General features: G+C 49.6%; 8 protein-coding genes across 8 annotated transcripts; 6 read left to right on the top strand and 2 right to left on the bottom strand.

Annotated features, from left to right (window-relative positions):
* Positions 1 to 694: 694 nt before the first annotated feature.
* BDV38DRAFT_271623 (ankyrin repeat domain-containing protein) lies at positions 695 to 2777 on the top strand (the record flags this gene model as incomplete). The annotated part of the gene is made up of 3 exons (XM_032057349.1): positions 695 to 1615; positions 1775 to 2123; positions 2182 to 2777. The coding sequence occupies 3 exons, from the start codon at positions 695 to 697 to the stop codon at positions 2775 to 2777; spliced, it is 1866 nt and encodes a 621-aa protein (XP_031913072.1).
* Positions 2778 to 3134: 357 nt separating this feature from the next.
* Positions 3135 to 5633, top strand: BDV38DRAFT_271622 (Ankyrin and HET domain protein; the record flags this gene model as incomplete). The annotated part of the gene is made up of 1 exon (XM_032057348.1): positions 3135 to 5633. One exon carries the CDS (start codon positions 3135 to 3137, stop codon positions 5631 to 5633), a length of 2499 nt encoding a protein of 832 aa, XP_031913071.1.
* A 240-nt stretch (positions 5634 to 5873) lies between these two features.
* Positions 5874 to 8375, bottom strand: BDV38DRAFT_247851 (GMC family oxidoreductase). Its single transcript, XM_032054698.1, has 3 exons — positions 6518 to 8375; positions 6299 to 6462; positions 5874 to 6234 (listed from the first exon to the last, which is right to left on the bottom strand). The coding sequence occupies exons 1-3, from the start codon at positions 8055 to 8057 to the stop codon at positions 6157 to 6159; spliced, it is 1782 nt and encodes a 593-aa protein (XP_031913070.1). The 5' UTR covers positions 8058 to 8375; the 3' UTR covers positions 5874 to 6156.
* Positions 8376 to 8935: 560 nt separating this feature from the next.
* On the top strand, positions 8936 to 10969 carry BDV38DRAFT_247844 (catalase). Its single transcript, XM_032054697.1, has 7 exons — positions 8936 to 9043; positions 9101 to 9230; positions 9286 to 9520; positions 9577 to 9669; positions 9723 to 10142; positions 10201 to 10285; positions 10355 to 10969. Exons 1-7 carry the CDS (start codon positions 9004 to 9006, stop codon positions 10828 to 10830), a joined length of 1479 nt encoding a protein of 492 aa, XP_031913069.1. The 5' UTR covers positions 8936 to 9003; the 3' UTR covers positions 10831 to 10969.
* Positions 10970 to 13010: 2041 nt separating this feature from the next.
* BDV38DRAFT_293575 (CocE/NonD family hydrolase) lies at positions 13011 to 14854 on the bottom strand (the record flags this gene model as incomplete). Its single annotated transcript, XM_032062289.1, has 1 exon — positions 13011 to 14854. Exon 1 carries the CDS (start codon positions 14754 to 14756, stop codon positions 13011 to 13013), a length of 1746 nt encoding a protein of 581 aa, XP_031913068.1. The 5' UTR covers positions 14757 to 14854.
* Positions 14855 to 15744: 890 nt separating this feature from the next.
* On the top strand, positions 15745 to 17151 carry BDV38DRAFT_293573 (Gfo/Idh/MocA family protein). Its single transcript, XM_032062288.1, has 3 exons — positions 15745 to 15932; positions 16001 to 16487; positions 16544 to 17151. The coding sequence occupies exons 1-3, from the start codon at positions 15884 to 15886 to the stop codon at positions 17070 to 17072; spliced, it is 1065 nt and encodes a 354-aa protein (XP_031913067.1). The 5' UTR covers positions 15745 to 15883; the 3' UTR covers positions 17073 to 17151.
* Positions 17152 to 17559: 408 nt separating this feature from the next.
* On the top strand, positions 17560 to 19813 carry BDV38DRAFT_283394 (transcription factor domain-containing protein; the record flags this gene model as incomplete). The annotated part of the gene is made up of 4 exons (XM_032060032.1): positions 17560 to 18929; positions 19029 to 19103; positions 19180 to 19462; positions 19526 to 19813. The coding sequence occupies 4 exons, from the start codon at positions 17560 to 17562 to the stop codon at positions 19811 to 19813; spliced, it is 2016 nt and encodes a 671-aa protein (XP_031913066.1).
* Positions 19814 to 20403: 590 nt separating this feature from the next.
* On the top strand, positions 20404 to 23677 carry BDV38DRAFT_293566 (uncharacterized protein; the record flags this gene model as incomplete). The annotated part of the gene is made up of 4 exons (XM_032062287.1): positions 20404 to 20844; positions 20906 to 21380; positions 21641 to 22273; positions 22335 to 23677. 4 exons carry the CDS (start codon positions 20404 to 20406, stop codon positions 23675 to 23677), a joined length of 2892 nt encoding a protein of 963 aa, XP_031913065.1.
* Between the last annotated feature and the right edge of the window lie 1176 nt (positions 23678 to 24853).

The raw sequence follows: 24853 nt of genomic DNA, 5'->3' as shown, positions 1-24853 counted from the left end.
CATTTTTATACGCCTCGAGCCGCAGCGCGATCGACATGGAAATAAGCACTAAAAGACCCCGAGGCAGTGCTACATCTTCTCTATTGGCTATTTCGTATCTTGAACTCGGTCTTGACCCGCATAAACCCGACCAAACATTGACAAGTGCATCGACAGTCATGTCTGACACACCAAGGAATCAGCATGCGAGATGCATGTCAGTGCAGCTTGACTCACACCGTTCCTACAAAGATGCCATTTAAGTAGTGAGTAGGACTTTTCCCTCAATTCAGGAAAGACTCCCCGTCAAGCAACAACTTTTGCGTGTAAATCTTGTGGCCGATCTTGATCGGAAATGCACCTCCTCCACCTACCAAACGAGCTTCTACAAGTGATCGCAGACAACCTATCCACGGACGCAGACCTGAACGCGTTGATCCAAACACACAGTCGCTTTTACCACCTGCTAGAAACTTATTTGTTTGAGCATAATGCCCGCTATGGCGAGAGTTCTGCCCTCGTCTGGGCCGCAGCGCACGGCCAAATAGAAATAGCAAAGAAGTCACTTCGAGCAAAAGCAGATGCCAATACCCTTGGTCGCCTCCACCATTCTATCATCAAGCTCAACTTTCGTACTTGCCCAAGTATTGCCTTGCCTTATGATCCTGTTTATGAATGGGACTTCCCCGACCGTCGGTGCAGGTCAACCCCGATCATGCTAGCGGCGGTGTGTGGACATAAGGAGGTGGTTGAGCTTTTGTTCCACCACGGCGCTGACATCAATCGCATAGTCGGCGACGTATGTACCCCTCTACTCGGGGCGATAGGACATGGACATGTTGATGTTGTGGAGTACTTACTGGTCAATGGTGCTGATCTGGAGGTCGAGCTGGGTGGTTACTTTCAATATAATGCACTCGAGCTCGCAGCGCATGAAGGACATGTGGAGGTGGTGAAAACGCTGCTTCGGCATGGAGCGGATCCCAACAAGTCCTCACCACTCGCGCTTGCAACCGGTATGGGCAGACTGGAGGCGACACGTGTGCTAATTGAAGCTGGAGCAGACATTGGGGGAATAGCTGTTGACAACGTCGGGACGAATGCATTTTTCAATGCAGTGTATCACGGTAAAGCAGCAGTAGTCAGCTTGTTAATCGAGTATGGGGTCAGCCCTGAATACAGAGACAACGACGGCATGACTCCCCTCGCATATGCCGCTTATTATAGACGTGATAAGGTTATTGAAGTACTTTTGAACCATGGTGCCAACGTCAACGCCTTGGTCTATGGCTTTACCGCGTTATCCTTTGCGATCGATGAAGGAAAGGTGCCCGCGGTAAAACTACTGCTTGAGAACGGTGCAGATTTGACCATGACGAACGAGCCATTTCTTTTACGTACACTTAAGAGAAGCCACAATCAGGAAGCGGACACCGCGATCGTGGAGCTGCTACTGAATCACAGGGCCGATCCCAACTGCTGTGACCGGAAAGGGAGGACGCCATTGTTTCTTGCTACAGTTAAACAGCATCTCGATATTATGAGGTTGTTGCTTGTGCACGGAGCCAACCCAGACCGAGAAGATGAGAAAATCGATTTACTATCATGGGCCTTTCTGAAAGGTCATGAAGACATAGCGAATATGTTACTCGCATATGGCGCCCGTGAATCATGGCGAAGAGGTGATCACATCATGACACATTGAGGTAAGTAAGTATTGGAATTGCTTTTGTCATGATGACCCCCCAGCATGTAGTGACTCTTTAAAAGCAACTGTCACTGACTTTTAGCCCAGTCTCTATCCATCTATCTTGAGAATCTCAAAATGGCCGAAGAGTTTATCTCAGCGCCGGATCTAACATCTTGGACCATTGTACTTCCGCGAGCTCCTAATGCCTCTGTCTGCCAGTCCCCAACAATGCAGAGCAGTCATGACACCACTCAGCCTCCCGAATACTACTATCACGTATACAAATTTGGTGAACCAGATCAAGCCTCGCTCGAGTGCCTCAGTCAAGAGCTTCCTGCTTCGGATGACGACGAAATGTTGGATGATGAAAGCGACTTTGATGGCGAGGAGCCTCTGCCTTCCGGCGAATCTGAGTACTTTCCTGGTGGCTATACGTCGAGAAGTCAGTATGAAGGTAGGACTGACGACCAGTTATATGATTCGGCACTAACCGTGTAAAGATGCGCTCCTAGACGACAATATGATCGATGACAGCGTGTCGCTAGATACTTCCTCTTGCTCCTCAATTGCTAGTGAAGGAAGCGAATGTGGCATGAAGATACTTGATGAGAGTGATATCAAGGATATCAAGACCAGAACTCTCATGGCTATTCCTATCTACGACTTCATGAATATCAAGCGCATCCGATCCATGATAGACAACTTTACGCAGCAACAACTGGTAGATGCTGTTAGGAAGGTCTTAGAGGTTGATAAATTTAAGGTCAACCAACAAAGAGTGACAACATACAGGATAACATACAGCCACCCTTCATTAGAACTGCGCGGTTTGATTCAAAGGCACCTTGTGAAAGAGGTACCTTGTCCTGACGACGAGAGGGCTACCAATATCCTTTCTTTCGATGACCTTGACAATAGTCTCCACGAGAAGAGTAACGCGCAACTAAAGCAGTTATTGGGTGGGGCGCTCAGTGAATTTCACACGGCGAAGCTGTATGCTATTCTGGAGGAACAAATCCAAGCGTTGCCGGAAGAGACAAGAGAGCAAATTCACACAGAAGCGCGCCGGCTATTTGATGAGTCGAATTCGCAGGTGCTTTGGGGTTAGTGAGCGAGGAGGCTGGGTTGGTGAGACTGTAGCGTGGGAATGGTCCTCTGGTCACTGATAGAGCCAGCGACCTATTAAAAGGGAAATTGTTAAACGGTATCTATCCTGAGCCTTAGGATGTGTCAGCTACAGAGTAGCTATTCACGTGGTAGTGTCGTGGTGGCTTTCTTTGCTCCATTGCTTTAATTGATTCAGTTACCCTCGTGTTCGGCAAATTAGCGTCCATCGATTTGGAAAGATCGCCTTGACGGTGGCTGGTATTTCAACTTCCGTTTAAACCTCCTAGATCCGATCTGTTTAATACTGGTAAAGACTCCAAAAATCAGTGCTCTGACTTAGTGGGCGATGTTGAAGAAAATGGCAGAGACAAGCGATCAGAGTAGTTCTACCCTTTCCACCCAAGGCGAGCCCAGAGATGTGTATGAATATGAGCCATTGCCCACCCCCACTTCCATCAGACTCATAAAAGTGGAGGGCAAAGACGAAGATGGAGCAGTCCACGTGCGACTAAAGACCATCGACTTGAAAGACGCTCCTTGGTTCCACGCCGTCTCATACACCTGGGGAAACCCACACACTGAGCTACCCCATGTTCAAGCAGCTCATGCGGCTTACTCTCAGAAGTACCCACCTGAATATCGAGAGTTTATAGTAGCAAACGGGAAACTTTTATATGTTAGCCGAAGCGCCTATGACATCCTAGTATCCGTGCCGAAGGATGCCTGGGCAAAGCGATGCAACCAGAGAAATCCCAATAACCAACTTCGCGCTAGTATTCATTCAGCCTGTATGGCGAACAAGAAAGAGTACGTTGAGGAGCTGATCTCCGCCGGAGTTGATATAGACGTTCAAGACGAATATGGTCGAACTCCGTTGTCCTATGCCGCGAGACTTGGGAAGCTTGATTTCGTGGAACTCTTGCTCGCTGCCGGTGCCGATCTCAACATCGTTGATGGGAATAACAACCGGCCTCTCGATCATGCTCGGGAAGGCAGGGCTGAAGAGGTTATCAAATGCCTTGAAGAGGCTGAGGAAAGAAGTAAAGCCGATGGTCCTTCCATATCATGGCCCGAGGGCCCTCAGATGTGGTGTTGGGTCGACCAGATCTGTATTGATCAGAGCAATCTCGAAGAGAGAGCTTCACAGGTGTCAATCATGGATCAGATCTACGAATGTGCTTCTTACACTCTTATATGGCTTGGACTAGAAGACAATTATACCGAAGTGGCTGTTGAGACGATCCAGAAGCTGTATTCCGCGAAAGGAGATCTTATTCATGCCAATGAAATCATTCCCTACACGCACCAACCCAAGGAGATATATGCCATAGCTGATATTCCATATGTGTCGCTAGCAGAGTGGACGGCTCTTGCTACGCTTTTTCTACGGCCATATCTCAGAAGACTGTGGGTGATACAAGAAAACATTCTTTCCGACACATGTCTGGGATATTGTGGTAGATTCGAGGTTCCTTGGAGGGCATTCTGTACAGTTGCCCAACAAATCTACTTCCGCCAGCTCGTCTTGGGGAGAGTTACTTCAACCGAGTTTATCGACATCAACAGTCCCGTGGTGGCTATAGAGAGTGAAATTGTGCATCTGACCCAGTGGAAGGATCGCCTACAGAAAGGTGAACGAGCTTCTATGCCCAAAGCCCTCTCTTTAGAGAACCTCCTCTTCGAGACCTGGACCTTTCGCTCCACAGACCCAAGAGACAAGATATTCGGACTTTACGGTCTTCTACTCAAAGCTGGACCTGTGCCCTGGAAGCCAGACTACTCGAAATCCACCGCGCAAATCTACGCAGATGCTACAAAAGAAATAATCTGGAACGCTGGTGAACTGCGCATGCTCTCTGCAGTCCTCGACCGCTCACTCCACAACACCCCTAACCTCCCATCATGGATCCCAGACTACAGCGTCCCGTTTGTTAACATGATGTGCTCTAACTACAACGCTGCCGGAAATCTCCCTCACCAGGCCATCCAACCCAGCCCTTGGAATGTCCTCACAGTATCCGGAATGAAAATCGACACCGTCCTACAAACAGGAAACACAACTTCCGGACCCAAACAGATGTCCATGTTCTTCGACGCACGCTGGTTCGAGCTCGCATTACTCCTCCCACACCCTTACCACAATGGCCAGGCCAGAACCGAAGCACTATGGCGCACTTTATGCGCGGACCAGAAGAGAGACGGATCCTTCCCCGCCCCTGCAGCGTACGGGGACTTTTTCCGAAGAATACTCTGTCGACTTACCTGTGTCAAAGCAGAAGAGACCGCCAGAGCTGCCAAGCAAGATCCAAATCTAGTAGTACTTGAGGCAGCTCTATACCACATCCGACAAGTTCTATCAAATCCACCAATTTCTGATCTCTCGCCCGAACAACTTCAACATACCTTCGGAGACCCAGATAAAAATCTCAGCAGCCCTGACCTCCAAACGCTAACTCATCTTCTCTACAAGCTCCATTTTCTTGGCGTGGTGGAGGAGGATCCCTGGACGCCAACTATTGATGAAATCGAGGAGTCTTACCGCAGTACTAAATGGCAGACATGGGAGGAGAGCAGTGCTCTTCCGGGCGATGGTATCGAGTTTCACGAAGCGCTCCGAAGTAAGCATGGTAGACGGCGTCTGTTTGTAACCGAGAAGCGATATCTCGGGCTTGGTCCTGCATCGATGCTTGATGGAGATGAGGTTTGGGTTATACCTGGTGCTGGTGCTGCGTTTATTCTGAGACCAGTTGAGAAAGGAACGTTCAGTTTGATTGGTGAAGCGTACGTACATGGAGTTATGAATGGAGAGGCTGTTGGGCAATGTGATGCGGATCTTTCTAGTATTTATTTGGTCTAGGGTTTTGGATAAGTTAGCAATTTGAGAATGAGATGATACCAAGAGATCGGAGTTTTTGTAGACTGAATCTGAGAATGACATCAGGGGTGATTCGGTTTGGCCTTGTCTTCTGACGTAGAGTACCTTTCAACGAGATTGTGATAACCATTATCTAATGACGCTTTATCGCTATTGTAGTCGAGGTCTTTGACTGGCGTAATGTAGCAACTCACCCTTGGGGTTGTGTCAAGGGAGTGTTGAGTGATTTGGGACTTAGTAATGTTAAAGTTCTGGTTTGAATATTGCTAGTTAGACGAAAGACCGTCTCCTATAAAAGCGGTCACTAAAGCTAGTTTTATAGTGCTACTTGAGAGAGGAGGAGTTTGGTATAGCTATACAGTTATATTGACGTAAATACATAACAGGACATTAGCAAGCTAGAGTCTAATTCTAAAAAAGCAAAGCAATAAACACCGTCAATCTGTCTAGAGTAATGCAGCGCGGTAGGACCGCTTCCTAGCATTCAAGTCTCACCGAGAGACTCTCACAGTTTGCTAGAGAAGTAGGGAATGTTCTTCTGCTCATACAATTCCCTGTACTGGGCCTTGATGATATCGGCACCCTGTGACACGATTGGTATTAGCTATACTGCACTTCACGGGTTTGAAGGGGTTCCATGTTCTCACCTTTTCACCGATCATGTAGACCGAGTTCTGGATACGGCAGTCAGGGATGACAGGCATGATCGAGGCATCAGCAATGCGGAGGTTCTTGATGCCATGGACCCGCAACTTGTTATCAACGACACCATGTTGGACGTTCTTACCCAGACGGGCAGTACCACAAGGGTCTGAAAGGGGGTTAGTTATTGCATCTCGAATTAGGCCAGAAAAGGGAATACTTACGGAATCCAGTCTGACTGCGGTCCAGGACAGCCTTGTTCATGGCCTCGTCGGAGTCGAGGGGCATGTTCCAAGGATACTCCTCGAGAACGAGATCCTTGAAGCCCTCGCCCTTGGTGAGGACATCGTAGGTCCACCTGACACCCTCACGCATGGCCAAGACGTCGAGGTCGCTGGCAAAGAAGTTAAGGTTGATGTTGGGCTGCTGAAGAGGGTCGGTGCTGTTCAGGGTAACCTGACCACCCTCAGACACGGGGCGAAGGAGATCGACAATAACGGTCATGTAGCTACCAGATGGGGGCACAGGGTAATGCCACTGGAAGGCAGAGCTGAAGAGACCAACGAAGTCGAGTTCGAAGTGGGGCTGGCCAGCAGGACCGAAGGGGTCAAGGCCACCGTTAGCAGCCTTGGCCTCACGGTAAGCAGGGTAGCGGTTCAGGCGCTCATCGATACGAGGGAAGCCAACCAGCTCCAGGAAACCGGAAGCGGCCGGTCCAGTCTTGTCGCGGCGGTAGGCAGCAACAGCAGCCTCGTTGGCCGGTCCAGCGCGGTGAATGTGGTCATCAAGGCCCACACCATCCTTGAGGCGCAGGACGAAGGGCACAATCGGGTGGTCGAGGAGGTTCTTACCAACATGGGGAGAGTCAACGACCACATCGATGCCGTGCTTGTTCAGCTCAGCAGCAGGACCGATACCACTCAGAAGCAGGAGCTTAGGGGTCTCGAACACACCCTGGGAGACAATCACTTCGCGAGTAGCATAGAGATTGAGCTCAGCACCGTTGGTGGGGTCGATAACGGTCACACCAGTACAGGTTTGGGTGGTGCGGTCGATGATCAGGCGCTTGGAGTGGACCTGAGACAGGATAGTGACGTTCGGCTTGTTCTCGAGGTACAGCCAGCTACCTTGGCGCTCACCCTTGTAGATCGTGTCGACACAGTGGGTAAGACCGTGCATTTCACCGGAGTAAATGTCCTCGGAAAGCGGCTCGCCCTTGGAGGTCCAGGCAGTGGTGAGGGCATTCCGGAAGGTCTCGAGCTCAGGAACAAGCTCAGCGTGGGAGATCTGGACAGGCCCACCGGTACCGATCTTGTTCAGATCAGTGGGGTAGAGCTTCTCGTCATCGTGGTAGGTAGCACACTTGCGGAGGTACTCCACACAGTTGTCCCAGGTCCAGTCACTGCCACCGAACTCATACCAGTCATCAAAAGTGGCCTTAGATCCGGGGATCCAGGTAAAGTAGTTGGCACAAGAGCTACCACCAAGAGCTTTACCACGAGTGTTAGGCTTTTCAACACGCTCGTAGTCGTCACGCTTGATCATGGTAGTCTTGTAGGCCCAATCATACTGACTGCCACGGAGTCCGAAGGCCTTGGAAGGGGTGGTGATGTCCTCGATCTGGCCGGAGTTGGCAACACCAGCTTCGACGACGAGAACACGAACGCTGGGGTTCTCGGAAAGGCGACCAGCAATAGCATTGCCAGCGGTGCCACCTCCGACGACGATGAAGTCGTATTGGTTGTTGTTGACTTGGGCACTCATGGTGATGGTTGGAGTAATAGCAATAGTGATTCTATTGTAAATTGAATTGAAAGATTTGGAAGAAGGTTGTTATTGTTGTTGTCTTGCTGTTTTTGTTTTTGTAGTAACTGTTATTGTTGTGATGATGATAAGAAGATGTCTTTGGTGCTGGAATCCATGGTTCTTTTATACTGACATCCTCTATAGGATTGATGCTCCAGACTTTCAAAGACATCGTCATTAATGAGGGGGGTGCCGACTTTCCGTGGTGGATTGTGAAGGTTTTCGAAAATAGCTCATGGAAGATGATGCATTCAGAGAAAGTAAGGTCGAGCTAAGGCTGAGCTAAGATTGACCAAGAATGACCGTAGAAAATCCGACGGTGGAGATGGTTCGGCGATCGATCGGACGCCAGATACTACTTCCGAAAGGGGACATAGTAACAGGAACACGGGACTTTTAGCACCCATCCTCTAAATAGTCATACTCAGAAAAGCCACTTGTGGCGCGCTGCGCTCGCTTTTCACGTGATATTGGCCTTCCCCTCACGCGGGTACGCGGGCATGCTGGGTTTCAATTTTCCCCTCATGAGGGGAAACCATCACGAAACGGAAATAGTGAGGGTTTTTACTGCTCCACTATAGCTTCAATTTTCTCGTATCCACAAATTTTTGCGTGCCACTGACGATTTTCGAATTACACCTCATAGCGATAAGGAAGCCCGAATACTCCCAATGAGGCGTCAGCACCGGGCCGAGTATCCACCTCCGAGAATAGGCCGGAGACCTTCAATGGGGAATGTGGATGTCAAATTGTGTCAGTCCACATCTAAGAGAAAAAATATATATAGGGGCGATGGGCCTAGATTGGTGTGAACCCCAGATTCCTCCATTTGTACTCCAGAAATAACAATAGAGTCATTGCGTCAGACATCTACTCATTCTCCATTCATACAACCCACATCAACATGATCAAGAAGACACCACATCAGTATACTTTGGCTGAGGGTAGGCATTCATAAAACATAACAAGTCAACAACCTTGGCTGACGGGTGTATTTGTAGGGCAACCTATTTCGGACCCCTCGGTCTCCACGACTCTCCCAACTTTCGGTGGTGGCAGCTTGGTTACCCTTGCCGACACGACGCTTCTCGAGACTCTGGCCCATTTCAACCGTGAACGGATCCCGGAAAGGTAATTGCCAGACAGCTGGTCACTTGTGGTTTACTTGATTACTTACTCTGGTTAGAGTTGTCCATGCCAAAGCAGCTGGTGCTTGGGGAGAGTTCGAAGTTACCCATGATATCTCCCATCTCACTAGTGCCAAGTTCCTCAACGGAGTTGGCAAGAAGACGCCGGTTCTTTGCAGAATCAGTACCACTGGTGGTGAGAAGGGTAGTGCCGATACGGTTCGCGATGTCCGTGGCTTCGGTGTGAAGTTCTTCACTGAGGAGGGTAACCACGATATTGTTGGCAATCACACGGTATGATTCATCGTATACACATGATATACCTGTAACAGTCATACTAATCATAGCAGCCCGTTTTCTGGGTCCGGGATCCTATCAAGTTCCCGGCAGTCAACCGCGCCCACAAGAAGCACCCGCAAACAAACGCACATGATTTCACAATGGTAAGGGCAACACCTGCTCCTTGGGTTTCCGCAATTGCTCACTTCAATCCAAGTTCTGGGATTTCCATGTCAACAGCCCCGAGAGTGTCCACGGTCTTCTTCATCTGTTCGGCTCCCGCGGTATCCCTTCCTCCGTCCGTCGCATCACTGGTTTCGGTCTCCACACCTTCAAGCTTGTCGCTCCCGATGGATCCTTCAATTACTGCAAGTTCCACTTCCGCCCCGAGCAAGGCGTCGGCAACCTTTCCGAAGACGAAGCTACACGCCTTGCTGGCGCCAATGCTGATTACCATACTACGGAGTTGTTCGATTCGATCGCACGTAAGAACTACCCAGTCTGGGGTCTCTACATCCAGGTTATGACGCCTCAGGAGGCCGAGAAGGCCGGCCTGATGACCTTTGACATCACCAAGGTCTGGCCACACAAGGACTTCCCCCTCATTCCGGTTGGCAAGATGACATTGAATAGAAACGTAAGGGCTACTCCGACCCCCCAACTGAGCTGCATTCCATACTAAAACAAACATCTAGGCTGCCAACTACTTTGCCGAAATCGAGCAGGCAGCATTCTCTCCATCCAATATGGTTCCCGGTATCACCTACACGCCGGATCCCAGTATGTGAAACCATATTTTCAATCCGCTAAATGCATGTCGAATCTAGTGCTGATCAACCCTTTCAATAGTGCTCCAAGCTCGCATGTTCGCCTACCCTGACGCTCAACGTTATCGTCTCGGAGCCAACTACACCCATCTGCCACCAAACCGACCCGTTGCACCTGTATATGCTCCCTTTGAGCGTGACGGTCTGACCCAGACCAGCAACTACGGCGCAGACCCGAACTACCAACCCAGTATGTTTACGCCTGCAGTCCAGGCGCAGCAGTCTACACAGGACGTGCGTCATGCAGAGTTCCTTAAGGGCGCTGTCCTGGGATTGAACAATATCCCTGTGACCGAAGCCGATTTCGTGCAGCCGAGAGCTCTGTGGAGAAACGTCTTTGATGATGCCGAGCGCAGACTGTGCGCATCAAACATCTCGGAAACTCTCGTGACCCTCCCCGCAGAGTTGAGGACCGGTGTCATCGATATGTTCAACAAGGTTGATCCGGAGATTGGCAGATTGATCTCCGCCAAGCTGAGTGGATCCGCCAGGCTGTAAGGAGAGGATACCATCCTTACAGTTGAGGCCCAGGTCACAGTATGAGGCTGGATGCGAGTGATTACTGTGCGGGTGTTTCGGTTCATGATTTTGACGCTTCTTATCACGTCGGCTATATGTACATATGTATATGGGTTGGGTTATTAGACTTAATAGATTCAATTCAATTTTAATGTCACTTAAGACCGGAAGTTTCTTGATTCACTAGACAATTATAGCATGGACATCATCTTATTGAATATTGTTGGTGGAGCTAGTACTATTGTACACCGTTAGTATCTTCGCAATATATATAACTGCATCGCACCAATTAAGATATACTACATCTCATCTCCGTCCAAGAATTGTGCGCTCACTCAGACAAAATAATATATAGTATACTACAACCAGAATCCATACCCCTTTTGGTTGTCCCCAACAAATCAGTCTATGAGCATGAGTGTAGCCATTCAGTGTTGATGCAGGCTTCGATTCTAATCATGTGGCCCGTGCACATCAACGAAGTATGGTAAAAATTACGTGATACCGCGGCCCACCACCAAAGAACTTACCGTGTATCAACAGTGGATACTCGATGAAAAAGTTGCGATAAAGAGAACAAAACTTGCCCAATAGCGTGTAGCTAGACGGTCAGCAGGGTTGGAGATGTCAATTGTACCCCTCACGGTACCGAATACCCCTCGTGAAGGGTTTGATAATCTGGCGATACATTCGGTTTCATGGTATGTCGGATTATATACCGATTTCTAATATTAGACTAGTGTAGTGTGAAAATTTTCTTCGCCCCTTTTTGCCCTCGGGTTTTCTGTTGAAGACTTGGAACCATGTGGAATGTACTTGTCTCCTGGGGAGTAGTAGCCCTGGACAGCTAAGAGTGAGAACAAATATCTGTACTGGTTCAGTTCTCAAAGTTGAGCTTAGAGAATTCTAATTGAAGCAGTCCAACTCATAATGATAAGGTAATATAGCCTATAGTTAAGCAGAGCCATGATGGACTGCTCTCGACTCAGATGACACTTGGAATCCTCATTTGACCGGCTTATCTACGGAAGTTCAACCTCAAAGGATCTCTCGTGCAGATTCGGGTGATCAATGCAGGCTAGCACCGAATAGGATTCTCGGGACCCATTCGGCCCACCGAGTCTTCATTTCTCCTCGGTAGGGCTTCCGACCACGGTTGACCGTGCGGGGACGGTCCGTCTCGCCTTTCTCCAAGTGGAAATTGGAAATGTGGCTGGTGTCGGTCAACAGAGATCGATATCCCGAGCATACTGACATTCAAGCCTCAATGAATGATTGTTCTACTATTTTTCTGTATATATAGGACGATCTGTGTACCGAGGTTAGACACCCTGGCTCTTCGTGTATAATGGATAATATCTGATTTCGCAATCAAAATACTCTATTACATCCAGCCTTTGACATCTCCGGCTAGTGGCTTCCAGCTTCACGCTCTGTATTGGAAGACCAATCGTGTCTTCCGGTTCAATTGAGATCTCCCCGGAATGTGGAAGAGACCCGGCCGAAGCCTGCGTTCACAAGATGTAATTCGCCCAAAACTATTCCCCGGAACACCGCGAATATGGCTTTCTCGACCATCCAACCTGAGTTTCATAAACGCCAGAACTGGACCTGATAGTGCCGTGGTCATACGACCAGAAGATGGGATCCTTCGACTCTCGAGAAACCTTTTCTGAGTCCACTAGCTAGGCAAGAAGAACGAGGCCTATTCGCTATCAGTGACCAATTGACGTTCTTTTTCTCCTCCTACGCTAGTATCCACCAAAACAAAGCTCGTCGTAATAGAGATGGCTTCATGGTAGGGGAATAAACTCGCTTATGGAGTTCTATTTGTCTAGCAAGGGCGAGCTTCCTAGGCAACAACCCTGGCCTTAAAGTGTAAGACAAGCCTATATCCTTCTAAACTTGCGCCACGACGGCCCACGTCTGTCTTTGGAATGTGTGAAATTTAGGGATACCTAAGAGGTAGATAGGAGTTACAGTCATTTTTTCCGCTTGGACATCCATAAAATGCTGCGATTCTGTGATTATGATTCAGTGCCCTCTTGTCGCAGCCTTCGGCATATATTGTTATCTACAAAACAATGAGACACCAGATAACGAACCGAGCTGTACATTTTTATTCTTGGAAATAATAATCTGCTCCTAGAAGATCTAGTCTAACAAAATGGGAAAATTACGTGGCTGTCGTGCCCGCCTCCGATATGAACAATATGCCGGCCTTTGTTCTTGACATGTTCTGGTTTCCCAAAGTTGGAGACGCCTCGAAAGTGCCCTGCAATTTCAAACTGTACACTTTCTCCAGCCTGGAACTCGATGCCTGTTGCCCAAATTCCAATCTCAAGCTTGACGATTTGTCCGGGTGGAATGCACTCCTCTCGGTCATGTGGGTGGAAAGGCCAGTTAGGGTGCATTGACTTGTCGTGGTCAATCGCACGCTGCGACGCCCGGATTATACCAGTAGGTCCTTTGTAGATAATCACCTCTGTCCGCAACTCCTCAGGTATTTCGTGAAATGACTTGACTGGCAGACCTTCCCATGGCACATTCAAGCACAACATAGGCTCGCCTGTGGACGATACCTTGCGAATGATAACAAAAACATCCATATCATCATGTTCTTCGCATGACATGTACAAGACAGCCTTTGGTATGCCTATGATCCGCGTCGTCTTATCAAACGTGTACCTGAATGTCAAGAGGTCTGTCTGGGATGTTGCATCGTACGACAAGGTGAGGCTATCTGTAGGCTTGTTGAGGGCTAACTTGTCATTAGGCGCGAGGTATGCCTTCTTGTATTCCGTATTCGGAATGGGAAAGTCCTGCTCCACGATGCCGCCTATCGATGGCGTTTGACCGAATCTCAACAATGCCATGCGAACGCGGGGTGTGCTCTCCCAGCTATTGTCAAGCCCCTTGAGGTACCGGTCGAAGAACTGGAGTAGCTCCTGGTTGGAATCCGGACACCCCCACAGGTCATACCATTCCTGGTAGGGATGGAATCTGAGCCACTTGTCCGACGTCTTAGCCTTGAGCCATCCTCGGATGGCGCCCATGCCATGCATAGTATTGGACCAGGTGCCGGTGACGTATGTCGGGATATTAATATTTTCGATCTCAGCGCGTTTATCGTTCCAGTACGCATTCGCAAGAGGGTATTTGTCGAACATGGCCCGGATGCTCTCGATCTCGCGTCCGTGTATGACATTTTTCGAAATGAGCTCATCGAAGAGATCGGCACAATAGATACCGCCACGAACAAATGTCTCTCGGTACATGTCTGCGCAGCCTTCCCAAGGGGCAATGGCTTTTAGTGAGGGTGGCTGCTGTGCGGCAACAAACCATTGGCTTTGCGCAAGATGGGAATTGCCTGCCATCCCAATACTTCCGGTGCACCACGGTTCTTTGGCGATGCATTCAATCACATCATAGCCGTCTTCTCCTTCCTGGGTTCCTAGCACGGCACAGGAACCCTCCGAGTCAAAACTACCCCGATTATCAATATTGACAATAGCGTATCCCTTTTCCACCCAAAAAGCGGGATCCGGCGCTTCGAATTTCTCTAGCCCACTCAGCACGTCGTCACGGAGGCCCAGATTAAACGGAGCCATCAAATTCAACGCGTCGGAACCGTTGAATTTCTTTCCAAAGGGACTCCAGCAAACGATAGCTGGGACCCTACCGGTGGGAGGACGAAGAACGTCCGCATATAGTGTGACTCCATCCCGCACCTTGTACCCGACGTCATGTTCAACGAGGATATCACACGTCAAAGGTCGCTTTCCCTCTTTCGACCACCCTTTGGGCAATACTTCGGTACGCGGATTGAACCCTTGGTAGCCTAACCCTATTTTGGGACGGCTCAAAGGTCTGTAGATGACTTGAACGTCGTCGAACTCCTTCATGATCTTCGTTTGAAAGTTTCGAGGTATTGAATAGTGTGAAGGAAGGAAGGACTCCGGGGATGTTCGTTGGACCCTGTTACATATAGGTTTGTCTCAGCGGTCCTCAAGATTTCCAAGAGGATAACACTAGGTTGATCCCACCAATATGGAATTCTTGACCAGTATCCACGTATGAGAATACTACTTTTGTTGTGCAGAGGCCAATCGGCTTCTTTGAGTCTAGGCTAGCGCCATTCAGCTTCGATACATAACATAAAGCCCCATTGGCTAATCTATCCCATAATTCGATTCGACCGGATACATACTATAAACCCTGTCATGGGCACCGGCTGATGGGTAATGTTGTGGCTTCATTCTTCATAGTTACGGTTATGACCATCATTTCCAGTGTACTTGAGACTGTCAAGTCAAATCTCAGAACGTATGATAACAATTTGTCCGGAGCAAAATACAGTATGCACCTGTCCAGCGTTCTCAAGTGTTGTTCCGGGGAGCGTTTGCCGAACCGAGAGCGAACCGGGTCTTGACCTCCACATAGTTAAGCCGGCTAGAGCTCTAGCCCATAATTCCGTTTCGTCTGATTCGCAAGTCTGTTGTTCCGGCCGGTACGGAGCAGATTAGTTAGGCGCTAGTATCCGAACCGGCTTGGCTAGAATGGTGAATCCACCATTAACGAAACCTGCTTCATAGTCCACGAGACATACGATGAGACAGGTCGCCTTTCATCCCCACGAGAATGGAACTTGCCCCGTATTCCCGACGTTTTCTGCCTGTCTGCGGGGTAAAATTCCATGCCTAATTGGTGTGAATTGAATAAATGGAGAGCCCGCTCAGGCTAGAACACCCATTGAGTTTTCGGAACATGTGGGCGAACTTGAGGGCAACCGAACCGCCCTGAAAGATTTCCGATGGAAATTCCTTACCCTTCGGTATGGCTAAGAGCCATGCTAGGGGCAGCTACCGGGAGGACTCGACTATGCCAACTTGTGTCTTTGTAGCAAACCTATAGGCATCTCTTGGAACGAGATTTTAATCCGCTGGAGAGCACAGAGCTTCTCCAATCTTGCACAGATCCATCTGTTTTGGCTAGAAGTCCGAGATCTACTTTTCATAATAGCCCATCTACGATGTCGATTGGTGTAGCTTTGCTTGGGGCTGGGGTCTTTGCAAAGAGGGGTGTGTGTATGATGTGGCCGCAATATTCCATGAAGGCTCACGGCGATTCTAACGACCGAGAATCACAGAGCACCTTCCGGCCATCAAGTCATGTGCATCGTTAAGTTTGAAGGCTGTCTATTCGCGATCGCAGACGTCAGCCGAGAGCTTCGTTGCTGCAGCTGACGAGGATGCCGACGCGTACTTTGATTCGCCGTCTGTTCAATCCAAGTCGCTCGATGATCTGTTACAGCGTCATGATATTGTTGCCGTCATCATCGCCGTGGCGATTACCGCGGCACCGGATCTGATCAAGAGAGCATTGGCCGCAGGAAAACATGTTCTGAGCGAGAAACCAATCGCCCCTGACGTCGAGACGGCCCTGAGGTTGATGGATTACCACCAACAACAGACGAAGAGCGGCATCCTATGGGGTGTGGGCGAGAATTTCCGATTCTGGGACTCAGTTCATAAGGCTGCGAGGATCCTCACGGAGATGGGCGGAAGCCTAGTCACCTTTTCGGTGACTGCATTTTCTTTCACGGATTCCAAGAACCCCTTCTATCATTCAGACTGGTGGGTTATAACAGCTCTATTATCCAGGCTTTTTTCGCTAATATTTTATATCAAAGGCGCCGGAAGCCTACTTTCCAGGGAGGTTATTTACTGGATGGTGGGGTTCATTTTATCGCAGTATTACGAACGTTACTAGCTGCTCTGGGTCAAAGGTTGGAAGTCGTATCCGCATATACGACCTCTTTGCAAGAGGGCCTTCCTCCGTTTGACACTGTTCATGCTATTTTGAGAACTAACCAGGGACGGAGTGGCACCTACACCTCATCTGTTGGAATCAAAGCCAAGCGTGTCATGGAGTTTGAGATTGTGACCGACAAAGGCTATGTCATATACCGCCCGTTCCAGATGGAGATCTTGATCAAGCAAGACCAGGGAAGCAGATGGGAGGAAGTATCGCAACCGGCACCATTAATGTGGGGTGTGAAGGAAGAGGTCGCTGCGTTCTCTGCGAGCATTTCTACAGGTAGTCTGGATTCCAGATTGTCGACCACTGAGGCCCTCGAGGATTTGAGGATTGTGGAAGCCATGTTGAGGTCGGGTGATGCACAAGCACTGCCCGTAGGTATCACCAGAGACCCAGCTTAGCCCGGTTTCCCCATAATAATTCTAAGAGCACAGGATGATCTTGAAATAGTAAGCATAAACGCTATTCCTGGAATCATCCTATATCAACACGTGGGCCAAGCAACGCTACAATGTAGGCGTCCGAGCCGGCAGTGCGTCGTCAAAGTGAGCAACTACTTCACCCCGGCAGGCACGTGGTCCACATTCCGAACGTATGTATAAAAGTAGTATCTAGGATATCGTATCCTAAACTGAACGTTCAATCCCTATCCAAATTCCTCAAAGGCTTCCCCTCAGAACCTTAATTTAGTTTACCGTGCATCGGCCAACCACAGTAGTCCGAATGGCAATGTTCCCCGCGCTTGCTGCCTCCACTCTCGGGCCACGCCGAGCGTGGTTCTTCTCCGTATTGCACCGCTCTTTGGCTTGACTTTGCCTTCCTTTAACCGTGTAGAAGAGCTATCCTCGGTCCGGCTAAATGCACGGTAGTAACACTTCAGTCCCTTCCATGCTCGGCAACTCCTCTTTGGCACCGCTTCCCAAGCGGAAGCGCTTATCGTACGCTTGCAATTACTGCAGGACCAAGAAGACACGGTGTGACGAGCAATTCCCCAGCTGCCGGAACTGTCAGCTGGCAGGTGTCCAGTGTATTACCGTTGATAAAAGGCGGCCGAATGCACCGGTCCAGCATCGCCGCAAAGATCTGCCCGTGACGGAACGAACCCTGGAACCGGAGGCAACAACCAGAGTGGTCGCCTTGGTGTCTCCGGAAACGACGACGGGGGTCAGTCGCTCACCGGAGTTCACCATCGCTTCAGCACGCTCAAAATCCCCATCACCTGGACCGAGAGACTCGAACGAGTGGCGCAGCTGGGACACGAGACATCTCCCGGTACTCCCGACACGCGCAGGGTCCAGCATCGTACAGATCTCGACACAATGGCTCGACCTAGCTCTTTCTCGGCTTCGAGTTCCACCCTCGAACTACGTCCGTGTCCAGCTAGAGCCCTGTCTATCCAGCCCAGAGCTTTCGGATGAGTACACGGTTGCTTCTATGGAGCCGGGATTGCCGCCTTTAGACGAGCTCCATAAGTTGACGAAACTCTTTTTCAAGGTTTATCATCCAATCTATCCATTTCTCGATCGGGAAATGGTAATGTTGCTCGTCCGTGGATCCTCCGACATGTCACGGCGTTATGCCAGAACTCGTAGGGTTGGCAAGACTTCTCGGTTGATGCTCCTTTATCTAATCACGACTTTGGGCACAATGGCAGGCCCAACAGGGTCCCAGCAACATCTCAACACATATCTGGGTTACTGTCACACACTCGTGGGCCACGTCATCCTGCAGCCATCAATAGAGGCAGTTCAGGCGCTCCTTCTTTTCTCAATAACCCTCCGTCTCCGGGATCAACTATCGCAGGCATGGGATGTGCTCACGCTCGCTATCTCCATGTCGCAGACATTGAGGCTGGCCCATCTTAGTGCTCACTTACGAACCATACATGACACGGTATCAGACAGCGACAAGAATCCCATGCGCACATGGTGGGCCCTGTACGTATTCGAGAAGTTTCTCGCCTTTGACTCCGGTCGACAGTCCACCCTGGACGATCAGAGGTTATCATCCGTAGGGCGACAACACCCAACAGACCCGATGAATAATGGAAAGATGCTGGTACTTCAAGATTATGAGAAATTCCTCACCAGCCTGGCAAATGTATTGCGTGAGATGCAACATCGTTCATGGCATACATGGCGGACAGAGAGTCTAGATACAACGAGCGACGCGGATGCCCGGGCGAGCAAGATTCGTACTGCGGGCGCAATCGACACATTGCTGTGGGAATGGCAAAGAAGCCTGCCCTCTGAATATCAGTAAGCATTTTATAAATGGGAGCTCATTCCAGCTCCAATCTGTCTGCGATGAGCCCTTCATTTGCTGGCGCATTCATCTGACAGCTGTGCTTTTACTAGGATCGGGACGTCTAGCTCCGCCGATGTGCAGCTCACACCTCAGTGGGCTTTCCTCTCATTTTACTATCACCAAGCGTGCGTTTACCAAAGCTGGTGTCACCGATCATGCTTTCACTTTTGCTTGGCGTGTTCCCTCGCTAATGCCCACTAGGATCATTGTCTTGTATCGAAACACTCTTTTGCTGGATTGGAGTGAGGTGAAAAGGGAGGTTGATCGGTATGGATCTGGGGAACCTTGGCACTTACGGCTTCGCAATGGGCCCCAAATATGTCTTGAGGCCGCGAAGGACATGACGGACCTCCAAGTCATGGTGGCTGAGGCCGGTGAACCCAGCTTTTTGGTCCTAGGCACCTCACCGCTAGCAGCGGCCTACGTCTTGGCCGTCCATATCCGTCGCCAGCCAGCCTCTATCTTGAGCCGGGCACACTCCGAGGTACGTTTATTCGAGAAAGTCTGGGTCCACTGTGGAAGACGTGTTGACTAGGTGCCAATCCAGCTCATGAAGGCGGCCATGGCTATCTCGCGACAAAGATATTCATCCAGTACAACTCAAACCCCGTTGCATAAGTCACTCGATGCTTTAGAGCGCTATGTCTCTGAGCTACTAGGCGATATAGCCATTCAGTCTTCAGTCGAGTTCAACGCGGACCTTAGGGAGAATCATCTTACCACGATGACCATTACGGATCCAGCGCTGTCAAATCCGCTCGAACCTCCACCATTCTCGTGGGGATCGTTCGACTTGCTGAGTTGGGATTGGAATGAGCTCGTTCCGCAGACCTAAATGGCTATTCTCAAATTTATAGGTGCCCGAACCCTCACAAGTAGCTTCACCTTGGTAACGGTTGCTCCCTCGCAAAGGCACGTTTGTGAATGTTGTAAAAGATCGGAAAGGGCTTATCGGCGTAGATATCGTCTGCAGTTGCGGTCCCTATAGAGCGCTTTGGAGCCCGCCACCATTAGAGCATCCTCTTGCCTTGTTATTATAACGTCCGTCACCGACGTGTTAGTCCGAAAATAGTCATCGTCCTCAGGCAGACATTGTGCTGAAGTTTGGAGCCCAAGCCGGCATTGTTCGGCTCGGTTCGATACCAGGGCACGGACTCCGGAGTTCTTCTGTGGAAACCTTATAAGGTTCTAGCTGCAAAAGCTCTCGCCCTCGGGGGGGTCCCGGCGGTCCCTTTACCCCAACTTACCCTAATATCTAAAGCCCTGCTAATGTTATACCGAGCCCCGGACAATCATTCCCCGAGATGTCGAGAAGGGCTAGGGGAAAGTCAAATAGAATACATTATGTATAATAGAGAGAAATCCCATTGACGAAATAGAACTTTATTTCTGGAGTCTTCCTCTTCAATCAACAGTAAATTGACCATGGTACGGCTCGAACCCCTGTTGCTGCTTCACGCTGTCGGCGTGCTAGCAGCAGTTTACCACGACTCCTCAGGACCCTCATCATCTCTGGGGACGTTCCAGAATCCTTCTGTCCGGTGCCGACCTCGTTTTCGATATTGGCTCCCGGATGCGGGAGTTGACAAGGGGATAGTTTCGACAAACATCAAAGACAGTGGGGAGCGAGGCGCAGGTGGTATCGAATTCGTCCCATTCTACAACTACGGTGGTGAAGCTGGCGATCCGCCACCTCAAGCCGACTGGGTCACCAATGGGTTCGGTACACCAGCCTTTCGCGATGTGTTTCGCGCTGCTCTCCAAGCACATAAAGAGGCGGGCTTGTTGATGGATTTCGCACTGGGCCCGAATCAGGGTCAGGGTGTTCCGGCTTCCAGTGATGATCCTGGCCTGCAATGGGATCTGGTAAAGACGCAAGCACTATGTTTGACTAGAGAATCAAAGAGACTGATTATTTGGCACTCAGGTTCCGTTCTCCGTTCCAGTCGGCAGCAATGAAACCTTCCAAGGGCCGCTTCCCGGCTGGGGAACCGGAGAACTGATCGCAGTGGTATTGGCGGAAGTTCTTTCACAGACCAACATCTCACTACCAGAGATTGACTCGCCCTTTCTCACAGCCCAGAGTGGCTATCTCAGTTTAGTGCTTGAACATGAGAGTCTGACCGACATTACAGACCAAGTTTCTGAGGATGGTCAGCTTTCAATAAGCCTTCCCACGGATAGGGACGGTGTTGGCCACCGAATTTTCGCCTACTACCAAAAGCGGACCTTGCACAAGAATCTGCACTTTACGAATAATGCTACAACGACAATCTGGGACAACGGGTCTTTCGCTGTGGATCACTACAGCTCACGCGGTGCTCAGACGGTCATTGATTTCTGGGAGAGTCATATTCTTATCGATGGTGTAAAGGAGTTATTGATGGAAGTAGGGAATTACGGTATGTCTCCCAATCCACTGGCAAAAGAAGACACCAGATTGACTGTGGCATCGTATCACGTATAGCTTGGGAAGATAGCATGGAATTAACCTCAAACACATCATGGACGCCAGCACTGCCTGAAAAGTTCCAACGGAAATTAGGTTATAGTCTAAAACGATACCTACCAGTTCTGAATTTCGGAACGCTCTGGCCCAACAACAATGTGAATATTCAAAAGTACCGACCCGGTGCAGTGCAAAGCATTCTAAATACACCAGACTCTGGGGCTGGCTATATCAACGACTACCGCAGCGTCCTCGAAGATTGCTATCGGGAGTACCTCCAGACGATTACTGACTGGGCACGCCATGAGCTCCATCTTGAGTTTTCAGCACAAGTATCCTACAATCTCCCTATGGATATGGAGGTAAATATACCTGTCGTAGATGCTCCTGAATGTGAAAGCCTTCAGTTTGGCGATAGCGTCGATGCCTACCGCCAGTTTTCGGGACCAGCATTGCTTGCTGGTAAAAGAATTATCTCAAACGAGATGGGTGCAACAATGGCTGCTTACGGTTATCCCTTTCGAAATCTTCTGTTCTCCGTTGGCCGTGCTATTGTAGGTGGTGTGAACCAGTTGGTTCTGCACGGGCAGAGCTATACTGGAGATTACTACGAGACAACTTGGCCAGGCTACACTGCCTTCTCATACTCAACCTCCGAACTTTATTCCAACAAACAGCCCTCATGGGATCACGGGTTGTCGGATGTTCTGAACTTTTTCGCCAGAGTTCAATATACCCAACGACAGGGTATCCCAAGAGTGGACGTGGCCATTTATAATAAAGTCTCAGCCACCGACGCTGCCGCATTTCCCTCTATGTATCAAGCGGACGACTTGGTTAATGAAGGTTTGTCTTCCCCCTGTCCTTTAAACTGTTGGTACCCCGGGACCTAAATCATTTCATCTAGGTTGGTCGTGGGCATATCTTTCCCCAGATAACTTCGCCCTCCCAGCGGCTACCGTGAGAAACGGTACTCTAGGTCCCGATGGACCGCGGTTCAAGGCTCTGGTCATAACAAGTAACAGTACTATGACGCTCTCAGGGCTACACAAGATCCAGGAATACGCGATTCTTGGACTACCGATCATCATGAGCGGAGGGTTGCCAGGCATCTTTCCTTCCGCCAATGAAAGTGTAAGCGCCACCATTGAAGCAGGCCTAGCACATTTATCAACCTCCCCCAATGTGCATCTCGTTCGTACTGGTGGTGTCGCTGATAAATTATCCGCCCTTGGGCTATCGCCTCATATCCAAGTTCAAACCGACGGGAGATGGTTAACAACCTGGAGAGAAGACTCCTCGAGCGGTATCGACTACGCCTTGATTTTCTGCGATTCAAATACTTCCTCCGGATATATCACGATCACTGGCTCTGCGAAGGATAAGGTCCCCTTCTACCTCAACGCTTGGACGGGTGCTATGTCCCCCGTTTTCACGTACAATGTGACGGATCATGCCTTGACCCTGCCGGTATCGCTCCAAGGCAACCAGACAATGATCATCGCATTTTCACCACGTGGGCTGAATAAATCTGGAGAACCAACGGTCCATGCTATCGAGACTCCTCCTTCGGTGATCGGTGCAACCTTTGACCAGAGCAACGGCTGGGTCGCCCATGTCACCAACCAGGGGTCTGAACCCACGCCCGAAAGAATCCATTTGTCCAGCGACAGATACGTTGAGCTGCCTCAACACCAGCGAACAGCGAGTGCGTTTAATCTGACCAACTGGCACCTCGTTGCCGAGCATTGGGAAACCCCAACGAATCTCAGTGATGCCAATACCATTGCTCGGAAACATAATACCACCCATGAATTGCCGGCACTGGTGTCATGGAGCGAGATTCCTATCCTCAGAAACGCGTCTGGGCTGGGTTACTATACCACAACGTTCCAGTGGCCACCTACCACGCACGCAGGGATTGACGGAGCTGCAGAGGGCGCTTACATCGTCTTCCCCTCAATCCTACATTCAATCCAGCTCTCCATCAACGGACACAGGGTCCCGCCATTAGACTACACCGACGCCAAGGCGGATATCTCCCGGTATCTGAAAGGCGGCACAAACGAAGTCCGAGCAGTCGTTCCAACCACAATGTGGAACTATATTCGGAGTATCCTGCCAGAGATACGCGACCAAGGCCATCTCCCAGGCCTACTTGTCGAGGGACTGCCCGTGCCAGGTATTTCGGAAAACGGCCTGGTTGAAGAAGTTACTGTTATTCCATATTCGAAACTGTTGATCCGTTAATCTTCGTACCTGGAGCCTCGTACTTGGAGTGGATAACTCGCTCGGCCGAATGGTGATATCAAGTGTGGTCGTTCGCGCGATTGCAGGGGAAACGGGAATTGCTCTCAATATGGGGCTTGTTTACTTTATTTCCAAATATGGGGGGTTGCTTGAACTATATGATTATAAAAATGAGCACAGTTTGTTTTGTTCATAGTCAGCTGGATAGTATGGACTGAATCTAGCCTGTAGTGCCCATAGAGAAAGATAAGCCCTTGCTCGTGGAAGGCTTGGTATAGTCCTGACACTGAAGCGTTTGTGAGATAGGTCAACCAACGAATATATACACCCAAAATAACAAAATAAAAGAAAATAGAAACATACAACAGGAGGGATTCGCTGGTGGTCACCCACCCAACTACTAACCTCCCGGCGTGTGGCTTAAGTACGGCTGAGCGGACGGGAAGCCCTGTTCTCCACACCCTGTGGTCGTATGTATTAGCTTTTTGATGTTAAAAGGTATATATAGTATATAAATCGATGTTGACAGTACTTTGACGCATCAAGTTCAGGCCCATGTCTCTTGAAGGGGTGATTTAATAGAGTCATATGCTGGGATACTAAAAAGAAGCCTACTCTCAATCAAGCAAATCTGGGCAAATACTTTATCGTGCCCATCTCCGTAAGGTACGGACCTGAAGTCAGCCTAACGAAATATTGGACTATTGTCATTTACCCTAACCTGGCTATCTTACCTAGTCATGAATTTTAGTGCCCGCTATCTTGTAGCGTTTGATTGTGATTTTCCACTTGCGCCATCACTCCAGGCACCGGCGCGCTTGGCAGTGCGAATTAGAAAACACCCGAACCCTGCCGTTGCCTTCAGGTAGGCCTTGCACCATTGATATTCTGGGGCCGATAATTTCCGTCACAAGCGTGTTGTCGTCAAAAGTCCTGTCCAGATGGCAGGGACTATTGCGTCAATACAACGGTTTTGGAACGACACATCACACTAGCGCCCGAAAACCCCAATCTGGATAGGCATTGCCTCCGACAGATTATCTTCACATCTCGTTCCAGGGTTGGCTATTGCAATTGTAGGTACAGCTTCTGGGATATTCTCGGTCCATCTCTTGTTCTCGCTATTCTTTTCGAAGCTGATATAACATCAGGTTGAAGGCGAAAGTGCTCGGCCTG

This window comes from Aspergillus pseudotamarii (assembly GCF_009193445.1).
Source record: "Aspergillus pseudotamarii strain CBS 117625 unplaced genomic scaffold BDV38scaffold_30, whole genome shotgun sequence".
NCBI classification, from domain to species: domain Eukaryota; kingdom Fungi; phylum Ascomycota; class Eurotiomycetes; order Eurotiales; family Aspergillaceae; genus Aspergillus; species Aspergillus pseudotamarii.
This window is presented reverse-complemented; position numbering and strand designations above follow the sequence as displayed.

Excerpts from the sequence above, each read along its gene's own strand:
- BDV38DRAFT_247851 (XM_032054698.1), bottom strand. The coding sequence starts at position 8,057 with ATGAGTGCCCAAGTCAACAACAACCAATACGACTTCATCGTCGTCGGA. Across the intron at positions 6,463-6,517 it reads CCGCAGTCAGACTGGATTCC|ACCCTTGTGGTACTGCCCGT; the intron begins GTAAGTATTCCC and ends ACCCCCTTTCAG. Across the intron at positions 6,235-6,298 it reads TCTACATGATCGGTGAAAAG|GGTGCCGATATCATCAAGGC; the intron begins GTGAGAACATGG and ends ATCGTGTCACAG.
- BDV38DRAFT_293573 (XM_032062288.1), top strand. The coding sequence starts at position 15,884 with ATGTCGATTGGTGTAGCTTTGCTTGGGGCTGGGGTCTTTGCAAAGAGG. Across the intron at positions 15,933-16,000 it reads TGGGGTCTTTGCAAAGAGGG|AGCACCTTCCGGCCATCAAG; the intron begins GTGTGTGTATGA and ends CGAGAATCACAG. Across the intron at positions 16,488-16,543 it reads CCCTTCTATCATTCAGACTG|GCGCCGGAAGCCTACTTTCC; the intron begins GTGGGTTATAAC and ends TTTATATCAAAG.
- BDV38DRAFT_247844 (XM_032054697.1), top strand. The coding sequence starts at position 9,004 with ATGATCAAGAAGACACCACATCAGTATACTTTGGCTGAGG. Across the intron at positions 9,231-9,285 it reads CGTGAACGGATCCCGGAAAG|AGTTGTCCATGCCAAAGCAG; the intron begins GTAATTGCCAGA and ends TACTCTGGTTAG. Across the intron at positions 10,286-10,354 it reads CACCTACACGCCGGATCCCA|TGCTCCAAGCTCGCATGTTC; the intron begins GTATGTGAAACC and ends CCCTTTCAATAG.